Source organism: Herpailurus yagouaroundi, unplaced genomic scaffold (assembly GCF_014898765.1).
Source record: "Herpailurus yagouaroundi ecotype Mexico unplaced genomic scaffold, PumYag 192, whole genome shotgun sequence".
In the NCBI taxonomy this organism is placed as follows: domain Eukaryota; kingdom Metazoa; phylum Chordata; class Mammalia; order Carnivora; family Felidae; genus Herpailurus; species Herpailurus yagouaroundi.
The window spans coordinates 1,309,291-1,325,649 of NW_024412423.1; the positions used below are offsets into that span (position 1 = coordinate 1,309,291).

Consider the following 16,359-nt stretch of genomic DNA (forward strand, 5'->3'; position numbering starts at 1 on the left):
TTTAGTTGCACAAGTGATACATTTTATTTGTGAGAAACGTAAAACACTAGAGATAAGGCTCAGGGCCCGTTAGCCCCTCTGCTAAGGCCAGTGCCCCATGGCACCTGAGCCCACCACCCTATACCAGAGCGTGCACCCGTGGGGCCAGCATGTTTTATGTATGCGTGTCCCTCTGCTGACCTCACCTGCAGGGTCTTGCCAGCCCCAGAAGTGCCCATGGTGACCTGACTGTGCCCATGCATATGCAGTCGGGCCTTGGTATGTGCTGTGTCTGTCCTGGCACATTCACCTGCTTGCCAAAGTGTATTTGTCATCCCTGTGTCAATAGTGGTGGAGTTTTCACGGACATTCACAGTCATGTGCAGAGCAGTGAAGGATTTGAGTCATCCAGCATGCACGTTCTCAGCCAAGCTGGCACAAGGCTCTGCTCCCTGTAACCAAGGGGCCTGTCCCCACTATGTGTGCTGCCACGTTTTTCACGTTTTTTTTATTTGGGGGGATGGTTCCACTGTTTAAAAATGGCCCCAAGCGTGGGGCACCCAGGTGGCTCAGTTAGTTGAGCATCCAAGATGGGATCAGGTTCAAGCCCCGCGTCAGGCTCTCTGCTGTCAGCAAACAGCCTGCTTCAGATCTTTTGTTCCCCTCCCTCTCTGTCCCTCTCCGGCTCCCCTCTCACTCTCAAAACTAAATAAAGCATTAAAAAAAAATTTTTTTTAATGGCCGCAAGCTAGTGCCGAGTGCTGTCAGCTGTTCCTGAGCACAAGAAGCTAGGTGGTGTGCCCTGCAGAGGAAACACGTGTGCCAAACGAGCTTCATTCAGACCTCAGTCCTAGTGCACTGGCCATGAGGTCAGCGTTAATGTCAACAGTATCGAGGAAGGTGGCTTTAAACAGAAACACACATAAAATAAGATTACGTATTGACAGTCAGTGAAAGCATCCTGATCCCTCGCAGGACCCTAGCCCTGTGCTCCCCTGAGAATTCAGCGTTCTGGGGTGCTTTCTAGAACATAACTAACCTCACATAATGAGAGCCGGCAGCTCGTGTGCCTTGGCGTGAGTTTCTAAGCTGGCTGCCGAGGAAGGGTGAACAGTGGGGCAAACACCTTCGTGGCCATTTCTGGGCACAGGTCATCCCGCAGGGAGACGCCCGGATCTCACTGACGTACAAGTACATGATCCACGAGGACTCGCTCAACGTAGACGGCAACAATGTCCTGGAAGACGACTCTGTGGGCTACGAGTGGGCCCTGAAGAAGTGGACTCCTTGCTCCAAGCCCTGTGGTGGAGGTGAGGGGCCCCAGAGGGATTCAGGGCTGAGTGGGAGGGGTCTTCTGGGCAAAGGGCTTCCTGAGCCCACGGTACCCCGCTGCCTGCCTGACCTGAGTGAGGGATGTGCTAGGTATGAGCAGACTGGCCCCAGGGGCCAGAGAGTGAGGCAGCGGCCTGCCTGGGAGGGGGCAGAGGGTAGGCAGGAAGGGGGTACTCAGGGCAGCAGGCAGCCAGAAGGGCATGTGGGGGCTTGGATGTCACCCATGTGGACCTGCATCAGGGGCTGGTCCTGGCGGGAGGAAGGTTGGTGTGCAGGCGCTTGGGTGGATTACCACAGCCTCACGAGGCAGGTGAGAAGGCAGGTGAGGAGGGACTTGGGCCGTGCTGGGGGTGGGTGAAGGGGCCCCCTCTGCGGGTCCTTGTTCATTCAGAAAGGTGTCCCTGCCCTCCTGGGGCAGGACTTCGTGCAGAGCGGCCCCACCTGCCCTGGACTTCGAAGAGTCCACAGTTGGGTGGGACAGACAGGCAGGAAGTTCTGGTCCACCCCATGTGGTCGCCGCTCCCTGGGAGCTGGACGAGATGAGAAGCAGAAGCAGGTGGCCAGGACAGACCTCCCTCAGGATGCCACCTGGGGTCCCACATCTCGAGGACAGAGAGGAGTTTACCAAAGTGGGGAGACCCATCCTGGGGCCCAGGCAGGTGGACGGCCCCTTCTGGAGTGCTCCCACCTGGGTGGATGGCACCCCAACATTCTGTTGAGCCTCCCTGCCCCCCTGGAGTTTTTCAGCAGCATGTCCTCCTGACCCTGTCTCCTATGTGTCTCTTGGACCCATCTTCCCAGTCCTGGCTCATTCTTGCTCCCTAGCTGGCCCTTGTGTGTCCACTGTCACCCCCAGAGTGCCCTATTAAAGGTCCCTTGCTGGTATCCCTTCCTGGCGTCATTAAGTTTTAGCAGCTCCCTCTGCTCTTGGGAGAAAAACAAGATTCTCCTTATGGCCTCTGTGGTCCAGGCAGCTTGCTGACCTCTCCCACTGCACTGGTGCCCCCACCCCTTGCTCACCAGGCCCTGGCCACACTGGCCTTAGCTGCTTTTCCTGGACATGCTGTGCTCCTGCCTCAGGGCCTTTGCACAGGCCGCCTACTCCCCAGAAGCCATTCTACTGCCCTCTCACAAAATCAGCATCCTTCCATTCTCTGCTTTCTGGAACACCTCCAGACACCCAGATTAGAGCAGGCTGCAGACAGCCCCTGCGACATGGACACAGTCACATTCTCTTGTGTCTTACCCACAGGCTAGGGTTTTGAGATCTTGCAGTTGCTGACATATTGGGCTCTACAGTTCTCGTGGGGGCTGCCCTGTGCAGTGTAAGATGTTGAGCAGCATCTCTGGCCTCTACTTGCTAGATGCAAGTCACACCCCTTACCCTGAGTGGTGACAACTAGGTGTACCAGATATTGGCAGATGTCAAAATCGCCCCATTTGAGAACAGCTGCCCTAGGCTATGGTGGGAAGAGGCCATGTTTTTATGTTTAGCCACCTCCGGGCTCATCCTGAGTCCTCAGTGCGTGTGCATTCAAGATGGATTAAATGGCTAAGTGATGGAGAGGAAGCAGAGCCTTCCATTCTGCCCCAGGGAGGCAGCTTAGAGGCCAAGGAACAAGGCGGCCACTCTCCCTGGGCTCTCCCTTCACTCCCCTGGGGTACTGGGTGGACACTAGGCCGCACGTCTCCAAGGCCTGCCTCTGGCACACTGCCCCACCTCCCACCCCATCAGAAGGCTAGGCTGAATGGGGCTGAAGCTGCTTCTCCACACCCCCTGGAGGCCGCACTTGCCCCATGAGCCCCCTCGAGCTCTCGTCTTCAGGCTCCCAGTTCACCAAGTATGGCTGCCGCCGGAGGCTAGACCACAAGATGGTGCACCGAGCCTTCTGCGACGCCCTCACGAAGCCCAAAGCCATCCGCCGGGCTTGCAACCCACAGGAGTGCTCCCAGCCAGTGTGAGTTCCCCGGGGCCACCCGGCTCTCCCAGCCCAGGGTCCCGTGAGACAGGAGAAGGCAGACCCCCGGGGCTCCTGTGGAGGGAGGTGCGGGATCCAGGCCCTGAGCAGCTCTGGGCCTCACATTCCCTGCGACGTTTGGTGGATTCTTTCTCCCTCCCCCCATTTCATGGAGTCTAAGATGCCGTAGGCTGTATGGTGCATCCTTGCCTCGGACCTGCCGCACTGAAACTATACCACGCATCTTAGACGTTGTGACATGTGGTAATGCTCGCATGGGAAACTGAGGCTCAGAGGGTACTGGCCTTGCTTCTGGTCCTGTGGTAGATGTCTCCCAGGCAGCTCATTGCAGCGGTGGCGGTCTTGACCTTCTGGCCCAGATTCCCTTTGCGGGGGGCCCCAGGGGAGAAGAGGGCTGGTAAGCGGGCACATGGGGCTGCATGGGGTGGGTGCTGGCAGAGTCCACACTGCTGCCCTGGAGGGTTTGTGATGTCAGCAGAAGCTGAGAAGGGACAGATCTGGGGCTCTCTGTGCCCTCCCCCCCATCCCAACCAGGGTATCCCAGCAGTGGGTGACTGTCACCTGCAGGACCTCGGACAGAGGCACGGCCAGGCTCTAGGACATCTTTGCGGAACGGGAAGATGCCTGGGGGGGGGGGGGGGGGGGCGGGAAAACAGGCGGCTGCCATTGCTCTGGCTGGCTTTTTGAGGGTGGGGGGTGGGGGGTTGACCTGTTGCTCTGCCCCCACAGGTGGGTCACAGGGGAATGGGAGCCTTGCAGTCAGAGCTGTGGGCGGACGGGCACGCAGGCTCGCACCGTGCGCTGCATACAGCTGCTGCACAACAACACCACCCGCTCCGTGCACACCAAACACTGCAACGACGCCCGGCCCGAGGGCCGCCGGGCCTGCAACCGTGAGCTCTGCCCTGGCCGGTGGCGGGCCGGACCCTGGTCCCAGGTAAGCGGGCCCTGTGTCCTCAGCTCCCAAACCAAGCTTGCGGGGGATTGAGGGGGTCAGGGAGCTCCACCTCAGTCTGGATGCAGTCCCTGCCCCGGGCCACATCCTGTAGGTCTCAGGGCACCAGTGGGGCTGCACGGCCAGTGCTCTGTCGAGAGACCAAGTAGAACGTGTCCACTCTGTAGGGCAGAGGCTGCCAGGTGCTACAGGAACCTGGAGTCCTAGGAGACGGAGGGTGGCCTGGACTCCAGGATACGAGGGGAGACCTGGGCTCTCATCCTTGAGGGCAGAGAAGGCCGGCCAAGCTTGCAGGAGGGAACATGAGCACGGGAGGCCTTGAACTTGGGCTGCAAAGAACAGTAAGGATGGTCTCGGGCTCGAGGAGCAGTCTAGGGGCAGGGCTGAGCTGACATGAGCAGGCCTGGGGGGTCGGGGTCCCCAACCCGACCAGCCTCGGGCTCACTGACTCATTGCAAGGACTCCCAGGACTGAGAAGTTGTTGTACTCACAGGTACAGGGTATTTCAGTGAAATCATAGTACAGTTAGCAAAGGGGAAAAGTGTGTGGCAAAGCCCAGAGGAAGCCAGGCACAAGCTTCCAGGCGTCTCCTCCCTGGGCTCCCAAGGATACCCTGGATTCTGTCAGCAATGGTGTGTGATGCCACACGTGAAATGCCACCAGCCAGGGAAGCCCACGTGAGCCCGGGTATCCAGGGTCTTCACTGCGTGGCTGACACTGGTTAGTCAGGTGGGGAGCTCACCGTAAATCACACTATTGGTACAGACTAACCGGCCAGACCAGTGCAATGTGACCCGAGGCCTCGAGTCTTGCAGAAACACTCTTACCAGAGAGAACACTCCATGAACTTGGTTCCCCAGAGCTTCCCAAGCGCCAGTCCTGAAAGCAGGCCTTCCTTGGCACTCTGTAGGGTTTGAGCAATCTGGGTCGGCCGTGTCAGCCCGTCCCCACACACAAGATGAGGACTTGAGAATTCTCCCTGGGCCAGGCTGGGCCGAGCTGTGAGCCAAGCCAGGAGTCTGGGTGTGATGGCTTCTGCTGGCCTGTCCCCAAGCAGGGTGGTGGAGCCTCCAGAGATGGAGGTGGCTGCTGGAGGCTGGACAAGGCAGGACAGGCCTCTGACGCATCCTCTACCCTCTGCCCCTCACCACCTTCTGCATGTTACAGGGTTACATGTGTGGGGAGCTCTTTCAGGCCCAGCCAACCATGGGTTGGGGGGCCTGACTGGTGACTCTCCACCTGCAGTGCTCTGTGACCTGTGGCAATGGTACCCAGGAGCGGCCAGTGCTCTGCCGAACGGCGGATGACAACTTCGGGGTCTGCCAGGAGGAACGGCCTGAGACAGCCAGGATCTGCCGGCTGGGCCCCTGTCCCCGTAAGCCCCCCATCCCAGCCCCCAGTGTACAGCAGGTCCAGGGTGAGGGGGGCTGGTCCAGGCGAAGGCACCTCTCCCCACAACTGGCCAGACTCAGCATCTGTGAACCGGAAGGAGAAGCTGAGCCCTCTCAGGCCAGCGCAGGGATCGTTCCCCAGTCAGAAATGGGACTCTGCCATGCCTTCCTTGCTGGCACTCCCCGTTGGTCTGGGAGACAGAAGCAGATGCATGGTGACCACACAGTGGGGCTCAGCCAGATGTGGCACCCATGCCCATGTGAGGACTGCCTGTGGGAGTAGGGGGTACCCGTGGAAACTGGGGGTGCCTAGTGCCCTCTGAACAACCAGACCACCATCTGCGTGCAGACACCTTGCCAAGTGCCATGTGCATCACCTCTTTTGGTCCCAGAAATAGCTCAAGCCGTAGACGCCACCAGGAATCCCATCTACAAAGGAGGGCATTCAGGGAGGTCAGATGTGCCCACCCAGCTGGGCAGGGGGATAGATCCAGGATTCACCTACTCCCCATGTTCCTGGGAAGCAGGCCAGGTGGGGCTGCTGGGAGCAATGCAGCGATAAGGTGTGGCAGAGCCTTGGTGCTAGGTTGTAGCTGAGACTCAGGAGGCCCGGTGGGGGGCGGGGGCAAGCAGGAGGACTGGGCGGCTAGAGCCCATCTGTCTGAGGGGTCTTTGAATGCCGAGCTAGGGTGTCAGGGCCCTGGATGCCTGGGGCTATGGAGTGTCTCTTGCCCGGGGTGATGGTGCGGCCCAGCGTGGGGCCACGGCAGCCACAGCCCCTCCTCCTCCCTCTAGGAAACATCTCTGATCCTTCCAAGAAGAGCTACGTGGTTCAGTGGCTGTCCCGACCGGACCCCGACTCTCCAGTCCAGAAGACCTCGTCAAGTAACCGGCCCGTTTATAACTCTGCCTCTGCCCTCCAGTGCATGCCCTGCGCCCTGTGGAGCTTGCCGTGGGCTCCCCTCCTCTCTTTCTATGGAAAACTTCCCTGACTCTTCCTGAGCGCTCTCTCGGTTGAATCTGATTTCTCCGGGCCTCTGTGCTCGGCAGTCTCCTTTGGAGCCGCCCAGCCGGCTGCCTGGCCGGGAGGGCCCGCCTCTGCAGAGGCGTGGCCCCAGGGCAACTGGCCTCTTGTGGGGGGGCCGGGACCTGGTTGGTGATGGCGTGTAAAGGGGCAAAGATCTGTCTTGGTGCTGGAGGGGCCAGAGGCCAGAGTGCAAATGTGACCACTTGGTGACCACGTCTCGGGGCCACATCCCTGCAAGCTGGAGCTGCAGGTCAGAAGTCAAGGGGCAAGCCCACCGGTCCCCTTTCAAACACCGCCCACCAGCGAGGCGAGGCCAGAGGGGCTCTGGGGCGTGTTTTGTGCCGCTGAGCTGGGTGGCCCGGCCCTGAGATTCCGGGGGCGCGTCGGGGGCTTCCCGGCCGCCTCTGCTGTTGCTGCTGCTGCTGACCCTGTGCTGAGTGTGTCCTCCTGACTTGTGTGACTGTGGCCTGCTTCCTGTGGCCTTTGCGTCCAACTTACACAGCCCTTGGCCACCCCCCTCCCTGAGCCCCATCCCCTCGCGGGTTCGGGTTAAACAGAGACGGCGGGGAACGTGTCCCTCCAGTGGGACACTGGGACACACCGCCCCTTCCATTCTCTGTCCATTAGCTCCAATGGCCTTTTCTCATCGTGCACACATGACCCCATCCATAGAGGTGAGAGATTGAGAGAGAGGTTGAGAGAGAGAGAGAGAGAGAGAGAGAGAGAGAAACTGATGTGGATGCGGCCACCTACCAGTGTGAACAACTACAGAATTACCTCAATTTTTATTGCTTTTTTGCTTAGACAAAACTATGTAGAAAATGCCTTAAAGTTGAAAGGTAACAGATTTGGCTGCTAAGTCCAGCTTCAGAGCGGGGACGGGATCCAGGTATAGGAAGCAGGCAGTGGCAGGCCCAGGGGGAGGCAGTCCCACTCATCCACTTTTCGCCCAGAGTAAGGTTTCCCAACCCAGAGGGCCTGACTTCCCTCTGGCCCTGGCGTCCTGTGCAGGGGACCCAGGTGTGCTGGCTCCAGCCAACACTGCGGAGAAGAGACCCACTCTGAGGCCATGCGGCCAGTCGGCACTGACTGTTTGCTGAGCCCCCCGCCCCTATCCTGGGCGCTCCCCCAGTGCTGCCTTACCCAGAAGGCAGCACGCCCGGCCCCTGGTGTGACCCGTGTAGCGCCCCCGCCCCAGCCCCCCTGCCACCTGCTAATGGCATCCCTGGGACCAGCACCCAGCCTCCTCCCCGGCTCCAACTACTGTTATGTACATACTCGGTGTGTAACGCGTACTAATTCTCACGACTGTTAACTTCCAACTTTGACTAGGCCACGCGAGTGACTTTGACTCTGGGAAGGTGCAATACGGTCCTGGGCATTGTGCTCTCTGTCTATATGCACTTTGGTTTATCAGGGATATTTTATTAGTGTTTTGTATGTATCCAATGACGTAATTAACATAGGCTCCATTGTTGTCGCTTTTCCGGTTTTTTTATGAGACAAAGTTTAGTGTGTGCCAAAGTGACTGTGGAAATGACCTTTTCTCCTCACTAATGATGGAAAGACTTTCCTGTCATGCATCCCACAAATAAACTCAATAAAAGTTCAGTGAAACTGGGTGCTTGGGTTTGGCACGCTGCTGGCTCCTTCTCTTCGCCTCCATTGCTGACGGCGCTGGCAGACCTGCGGGGACCCTTCTGTCGCATTAGTGACCGGGTTTCTGCTTCCAGTGACTCCCGCCGCCCCCCATCCCCCTGCCCAATGTGGATATGTAGGGTTTCTCCCCCACTGAGGTGCATACCCCTGTCCCCAGGCATTTTTCAAAATGTGACAGCGGCCCATGAAGACACTCCACTATGATTTTGACTTTCGACTCATTCGTGCTGAATGAGCCCCTTTGCGGGAACGTCTGGGTTCTCTCCCCCCAGATGGAAGTTTTTCACCATTGGGAAAGGGTCCCGGGGTGGGTTTCCCCTACCTCTGGGATCAGTGGAGTGGGAATGTGGGGTCAGTAGCCCAGATAGTGCTGGCCCAGGTCACCGCCCCCCAAGCCACCACTGGGCCACTGCCACCTGTTCAGGGAGGGAGAGGTGCCCATCTGGCCCAGGTCGGGGGCGTGGGGCGGGAGAAGGGCCAGGCAGCGGCAGCTCCGGGCACCTGGCCTGTGCTCAGCCGTGCCCGCCCGCGTCTCCACAGGCCTCGCGTCAGAAGCTGCAGGGCCTGGTGCATTGGCTCACCTCTGACAAGGGCCAGACAGCAGGTCGGGGTCCAACAGGGACCTCCTATCAGCGGGCTTCTCTCTCTTCCCTCTCCTATGGAGGGGATCCCGTGCCACAGAGGAGGGAGATCCTGAGAAAGGATGACATGGAGCCACCCGATGTCATGGAAACAGTCTTGGAGTCACAGGGCCAGGTCCCGGGGGGCCAGCCTGCCAGTGTAGGTCACGGTAGCGTGGCTGAATTCACTTTGCCCAGAGCTCTGGTCACTGAAAGGAATGCCAGCTCCAGAGACACAAGACCTTGAGAGACACAACTTCCTCTGAGAGAGCCGCGTCCACACAGTGTCCCTTCCCAGATGGATCAGGAGGAATCCCCGTGGAAGGGGCTTCCAGGCCAGAGCTGCAGGCAGGCCACCGACAGCCCAGGGGACCACACCAGGGACAGTCAGGGTACGTGAGGGCCCCGCCGGGGGGCCCACGCTCCTGTACCCTGTGGCACAACATTTTTGGATGGGGAAATGCTGCATGAGTTTCAATTGAGAAAAAGAGAGAACCAGGTTTTCTCCATCCTAGCCTTTCCCGAAGCGTGGGACACAGGAAGGTTTAATTCAGAGGGTGCGTAAATGTGGCCTGAATCCCCCCACCTCTGAGCAGCCCCTTCCTAGTTCCCTTCACCCTTCACGACGCCGGCACCCCCCTCACACTTGCTCGCTCTCTGCAGCCCGGAGCTGTGCAGGCGAGAGGGTCTCCCTTGCCATTTGAGGAATTAAACTTTGGGTGAAAAGTTTGTTTTCCTAATTAGGGTCACCTTTATTGATCACTGCTACTTGCCCGTGAATGGTGGTAGTGTAAGGTTTTCTTCTAAAATAAATGTTAAGTTAAAGAAAAAAAAGACATTAATTTAAAGGAGGAAACACAGGCAGGACTTGGCTCAAGCCAAGATTGGTGGGAATGGCCCACAAATGGCTTCAGTCTAGGAGAAGGGGTTTACTCTCAATGGTTTGTTGTTGGCTGGAAGGCAATAGGTCTTGCCAATTCATTGCTACCGGAAATGGCTGAAGACCAGGTACTAGGACACCGGAATCTTATTCTTGATGTAGTACAGATGCTTTGCCAGTCAGTGCCTCTGGCCACATCATGGGCCCTTTGGTGGTGTACTTCCCCTCATCTTGGAGGGCTCTCTGCTCAGTGATAAAACTGTTGGCATCCTTTTAAGAATGATTGGCACCTGTGTGGCTCAGTCGGTTGGGTGTCCGACTCTTGATTTCAGCTCAGGTCATGATCCCAGGGTTTGTGAGTTTGAGTCCCATGTTGGGCTCTCTGCTGACAGCGTGGAGCCTGCTTAGGATTCTCTCTCCTCTCTGCCGCTCCCCCGCTTGCACTGTCTCTCTCAAAACTAAATAAATCTTAAAACAGAATGGTTCAGCAGGGGCAGGGGGCACCTGGGTGGTTCAGTCAGTTAAGCATCCGACTCTTGATTTCAGCTCAGGTCATGATCTCACGGTTCATGGGTTCAAACCCTGTGTCGGGCTGTGCACTGACAGCATGAAGCCCACTTGGGGTTCTCTCTCTCCCTCTTTCTCTGACCCTTCCCCACTTGTGTGTGTACTGTCTCTCTCAAAATGAATAAACTTCAAAAACAAATGGGAATGATTATTTTGAAAAAGTTTCTAGGGTAATATTAGCATAGCCAAACTCCTGGCCTGTGGCTTTCTTAACTCTTTATTCATTCATTATCTTCATTTTTAAAAACTTAAAGCAATGCAGCCACCGTGCAGAGGAAAATAGACATAGAAGTCCAACCTGTAGGGCAGGTGAAGGAGAGGCGCCCTGGAGACGGGTACCCTTGGCCCCCCAGCTGTCACCTGCCTGTTAGTTCCAAATCGTCCATTCACTCAGGGACATCTGTCCAGTGCTTTCTGTGTGAGGCTCTGACTCGGGCACTGGGAGGCTGCGGAGCTCCCGACCACAGGTCGGCAAACTTTTCTCTGAAGGGCCAGACAGTAATGGTTAAACCTTATGTACAAAACCAGGTGGAGGCACCCACTTGGGCCATGGGAGTAGCTGGCTGACCCCTGCCCTCTACAGAGGGGATGCTGGTTTCCCAGGATCTCAGCCTGGGGGGAGAGAAGTGAGGGGGAGGCTTAAGTCATTTATGTGAAGAAGGCGGCACAGGTGACAGGGGAGGGTGCTGCTGTGGGGCCAGGGTGGCCCCACTCCCGGTAGCATCACCAGGCCTGGCTCCGTCTGTGTTTGTCGAGGCCCCTGCCCCCACCATGTCCACCCGGGTTGGACAGTCAAAGCCAGGGGTGGGAGGACACCACCCCCTGCCTTGTCAGAAGTCTCGCTGTGTCTCTGGAGGGCTGTGATCAGTGGTTTTTACACCTGGTGGCTGCCAGAAAGGGGAGAAGGGTCAGGGGGTGGGGAAGGGGCCAGGTGGGGCTCCAAGCACCCCCGAGCTTCAAACAGGACCACTCCAATTTCCTCTGTCTCATACACTGGGCATCTGTAAGATTTTATCTGAGCATCCCAGGATCTTCTCATGTGATTTCTGGGATTGGCCCTTAGCATGAGGCCACCTGCCTTTCCCCCTCCACATCTTGAGCCTGCTTCTGGCTCTCTAGGTTGGGAAGGCCAAAGCTCTTCCTGAACAGCTGATCTGTGTTTACCTCTTTCACCTTGTGCATCACGCAGTCTGGCACATTTCCTCCTGATTTGGGCCACTCAGAAGGTTAAAGTTGGGTCCACCTCTGGTGGTATGTGCCTCTCTGTGTTCTTCATGCCTATCATGTTACTATTTTAAAATCCATAATTTCCCTGTTTTTGACTTCCTCAGTTATTCACGTGTGTCTTTTTTCACACTGATATATTTCTGCATTGTCTGATTCACTGGTCTAGGCTCTGGGGCTAGAGAAGCATCTAAATATAGCTTGGGGCTCTGCCCTGTGGAACTTACTGGATAATGAAAACAGGTGACAGACACCTTATCTGACAACTAAATGTGAACTTGCCAACTGGGATAGAGTGTTGGGAGGGAGAGAACTTCCCAAGGGAGGGCAGGTGATTCTTGCCCGGAGACGTGTTTCAGCTGAGCCTAGAGGAGGAGAGGAGAGCAACTGAAGGAAGACAGAGGGGGTGGCCACAGTATGTGCAAAGGCCCTGTGGCCAGGGGGAGCCCAGTATAACGTAGGGGGTCAAGGCCTGAGTGAAGCTGGAGAGGTGAAGGAGACAGGTCCTCACCCTAAAATCAATGAGGGGCAATGCAGGGGCTTCAATCAGGACAGTGACATGGTCACACCTTCAGTTGAAAAACAGCATTCTGACAAGAACAGGATAGTGAACAAAAAGGAGAAAGAATTGAGATAGGTCAGCAGAAAGGAGGCTCTTCCCACAGTGCAGACAAGAGGCAAAGCAGCTTGACCCATGGAGGTGGGAGAGAGGGGAAATGGACGCACCTGAGAGTGGCTAGGAGGAAATACCAACAGACTTGGGAGTGAACAGACAGGGTGTGCCTGGGGTTCGGCTTATGCCCTGGAAAGGCCATTCTCTGAGACAGGTGGTGCCAGCCAAGGCCCTGGGTTTGCACTGGGCATGTGGAGTCTCAGGCACATTTGGGACCACAGGGGTTAGGGGGCTGTCCTATAGGCAGTCCTATCCGAGAGTCTGAAGCTCCAGGAAATTTGGGGTTGGTGTCCGGTCAGGTGGGTCACCAGCCTGGAAGGGGAAATTATAGGCTGGAGCAATGGGCAGGCAGCAGGCACCATCAGAACTTCCTGAATGGGAGAGGACCTGCTTATCTGTTACTGCAAGAAGTTTCTATGGGCTAGCAGAGTCACAGACGTGGGTGTAGACAGTGCCCCGTGTTGGTGCACAGAGTAACTGCATCAGATGTGGTTTCTACCCATGGCTGCCTCTTCCTTCCCTTTTTCTTTCCCTCTTTCCTCCCCACTTCCTTTCTAGGAGACAAGGTCAAGGAGGGAGAGGGAGAGAAAGAGGAATGCGGCAGAGGTTGTGAGGGAAAGGTTTGAGATGCTCACTGCGGGGGTGGGGGGGTGGGGGGCTCAGAGGGTGGCTGAACAGAGAGATACAAGTAGGCAGGTGGGCCCAGTGAGGCCAGGGGTCAGGAATTTACACCGATCTGCTATTCCCTGTTATGTTGTCATAATGACTTATTCTTTCATGTTGAATGAATTCCCGCAAATCCTCTCAAATTCTGTGGAGTGAGGTGGTGAGGGAGAGGGAGAAGGGGAAGGAATTTGGGAAGAAGACAGGGGGAGAGAGTAAGAGCAAGAACAAGGGTAGGAGGGGTTGTGTGGGTAGAACAACAGCTGACCTTGAACCACACGGGTTTGAACTTCACCAGTCCGCTTACACGTGGGATTTTTTTTTATAAATACAGCACAGCACCCTAAATGTGTGTTTCTCTGCCTTACGATTTCCTTAATAACATTTTCTCTTCTCTGGCTTACTTTATTATGAGGATACAGTATATACTACATATATCATACAAAATCTGTGTCCACCCTGCTGTTTGTGTGGTCAGGAAGGCTCCTGGGCAAAGTAGACGGCTAGTAGTTAAGTTTGGGGCCAGTCAGATGTTGTATGTGGATTTCCAACTGTGTGGGTGGGGGCGGGATGGCACCCCTAACCCCCATGGAGTTCAAGGGTCAACTGTGATACAGCTGCAGACAGTTGGAGCCCAGCCAGGAAGAAAACAGCTGTGCAGGGAGAGACACTGCCCTCTATAGAGGCTAGACCGCGGTGGCCAGCTTCTTGGGCGGGAAGGAAAGGAAAGGACACACCGGGCAGGAGGACGAGCCTGCGTGAAGGGACTGGGTTTTGGAGCAGTCTGTTGGGGGATGGCCAGGAGCCCAGAGTGGTGGGGCTGTGAGGTGGAGGCAGCAGTGAAGAGACATGAGGCTGGTGGGTAAGTCAAGGCAAGGGGAAGAAAGCCCAGACAGGTTTGGGTGAGGATGGGAACATATTGTGCAGGAAATGTGGTGAGGCTGCCGCCAAGTCTCTTGGGTTTGTTCTATCGGGTTTTAGAAATCGGTCCCCTCAGGTTCAATTTTGTCATAGTTAACGGCCTAGAGATGACTGCAGGGCCGAACTCCACCACAGGATCTCATTGGGGTTACCAGTGGGATGTCAGAGATGAATCTGATGCAGTCCCATTCTTTCACAGGAATCACTCCCCAGGCCTCATTTCTGTCTGGGACTCTGAGAGATACAGAAAACCCCAGGGGCCTGCCTGGAGGCAGGGAGCACCGCTCACAGCTTGTGTGGCCGCGCTCTGCTGCAGCGCTGCTGACATCAGGACCACACGCACTTTGGGCGTGAGCTCGCTTGCCTCTGTGCTGTCTCTGGGCTCTTTCAAACGCCTCCTCCTGCTTCCCCTGGGGGGAACGAGGCCCCCCCACCTTATCCTGTCCTTTGGTTATGTGCTTCCCGCTTTTCTCTTTCAGAGGCCCGCTGCCAAGGCGACAAGTCAATGTTCTGTAGGATGGAAGTCTTGTCGCGCTATTGCTCCATCCCAGGCTACAACAGGCTGTGCTGCAGATCCTGTAACCTGCACGACAACCTCACCGATGTGGATGACAGGGCGGAGCTGCCACCTGGGAAGAACAACGACATTGAAGACCTCGTGCCCACCCTCCCAGTGCCCACCCTCGTCATGGAGGTGCGGCCTCCGCCGGGCACACCCTTGCAGGTGCCTCTCAATGCCTCTAGCGCCAACGGCACTGAGGATCACCCAGATACCAACGCAGTCGACGTGCCCTACAAAATCAATGGCCTGGATGAGGAAGGCCAGCCGCCCAACCTGATCCCTCGACGACCGAGCCCGTATGAAAAGACCAGAAACCAGAGAATCCAAGAGCTCATCGATGAGATGAGGAAGAAAGAGATGCTCGGGAAGTTCTAATAAAATGGAAAGATAGCATCAATAGCATTTTTTTTTCTTGCTTATAGATTATATTCCATGGGATGGCAGATCGTGGAGAGGAAGTGAAAATGTCTGATTCCAACAGGTTTTAAGAAAACAAAGAGGAGAATGACATAAACATCTATACATGTGGTTGTGAGCGCGGGGCAGCTAGGTTCACGCATGTGTTTGTGTCCCAGCTCTGGAATGTTCTAAGTCCTGTCCTGGGGTTGGGTGTGGAGCGGGGAGAGGAAACACATGCCCCAAGTTTCTGAGCAGTGACTGGGAATCTTCCTGTCCTTGGTGGTGACAGCCCTTCTGGAGAACATTCTGGAGAAATGTTCTGCAGGAACATTTCCTACCAATCCCCAGACCGAGGCACAAGCCCCATGGGGAACTCTTATTAGGAGAAACAGTGATTTGTTTACTAATTGACCAGTCACTGAGATGAGCACAATGAAGTGGAGGCCGTGAACTTGAAAGTCCGTGACGTCAAGGGCCGGGCAGGTGTCGAGGATGAGTGTGGCAGCCCATGGGGGACTGTGACCAACCTGAGAGCCGCACCCCACTAGTGCTGCTTTTGGGTTCCAGCCACTGCTGCCTCTGTGACCGCAGGCTCCTGGGGCCAGATAGGGTGCTTTCAGTAGAAGTCTAGATTTGCATGCGAAATCCTCAATCCTAAAAGTTCAACCCAAAATATTTCCGGGGGGCGGAAGGGTTCTGGAAGGTCTTTTAGGGTCTAGAGCCACCAGGCTGCAGCCTCTGGTCTCCAGGCTCGGCCAGACGCAGTCTCTCGAAGTAACGACTTAAGGAAGGAAAGCCATCTGGCCCGACTGGCGCTCAGGCACTGTGTTTGACTCAGCCCACCCTGAGCTGCGAAGCTGTCTGCTTCTTCCCCAGAAGGTACGGAGAATCCTGTCACTAACTGGACTTGATCTGAACAGTGGGCTGCCTTTCCTACAGGAGGAGAAGACCGCAGGGTGCACTCTCTGGCTCTCCCAGCCTCTTTCCTATCGGCTCACCCGGCCTGCGTGCTGCCTCTTGGCCAGCCTGGCCTTGGCCCCGGGGCTCCCCAGGGGAGGCTCTCCCTCCCCAAGTGCGTTGGAAGAGTGAGGGGGGCATGCACTCTGCTGGACAGTCCAGCGACTTTCCCAGAGGGGAGAGAAGGGGAGTGGCTGTGCTCTGGGTTCTGAGATGGTGCTCTCCCTGCTCAGGTTTGCTCCTAAAGACGAAGGCCAGCTTCTCTCCCCCCCCCCCCCCCCCCCCCCCCCCCCCCCGCCCTTGCTCTGTCTCGCCCTGCTCCATTCCTTGGCAGTTCCAGCAGTGAACTGTAAGATTTGGCCTCCCATGAGAAGCACGGGGTGGGGGGTGGGGAGAGCTTGCTTTATCTTGTGCTGCTCCTAAGCTTTGACAACTTGTCTTTTCAGTATAACGGTGCTTTGTGAGCAAGATGTGAATGGAGAGAAGCAGAAAGGGAGGGGGAAGGTGGACGGGAGGATGGCGACTAATTTTTACCTCTCCCTGCATTGATATTTTGTGAACATGTGGCTTG

The 16,359-nt window shown here is 56.5% G+C and overlaps 1 protein-coding gene across 1 annotated transcript in view; it reads left to right on the forward strand.

The window, feature by feature from the left end:
- Positions 1–14,829, forward strand: part of ADAMTS2 (ADAM metallopeptidase with thrombospondin type 1 motif 2) — a 241,212-nt gene extending 226,383 nt beyond the window's left edge. Inside the window, exons 17-22 of the mRNA XM_040444205.1 lie at positions 1,130–1,289; positions 3,137–3,269; positions 4,020–4,227; positions 5,491–5,620; positions 6,432–6,521; positions 14,350–14,829. Of these exons, the coding sequence (XP_040300139.1) occupies positions 1,130–1,289; positions 3,137–3,269; positions 4,020–4,227; positions 5,491–5,620; positions 6,432–6,521; positions 14,350–14,807 (1,179 nt within the window). The 3' untranslated portion in view covers positions 14,808–14,829. The remainder of the gene's footprint in view (positions 1–1,129; positions 1,290–3,136; positions 3,270–4,019; positions 4,228–5,490; positions 5,621–6,431; positions 6,522–14,349) is intronic.
- The last annotated feature ends 1,530 nt before the right edge of the window (positions 14,830–16,359 follow it).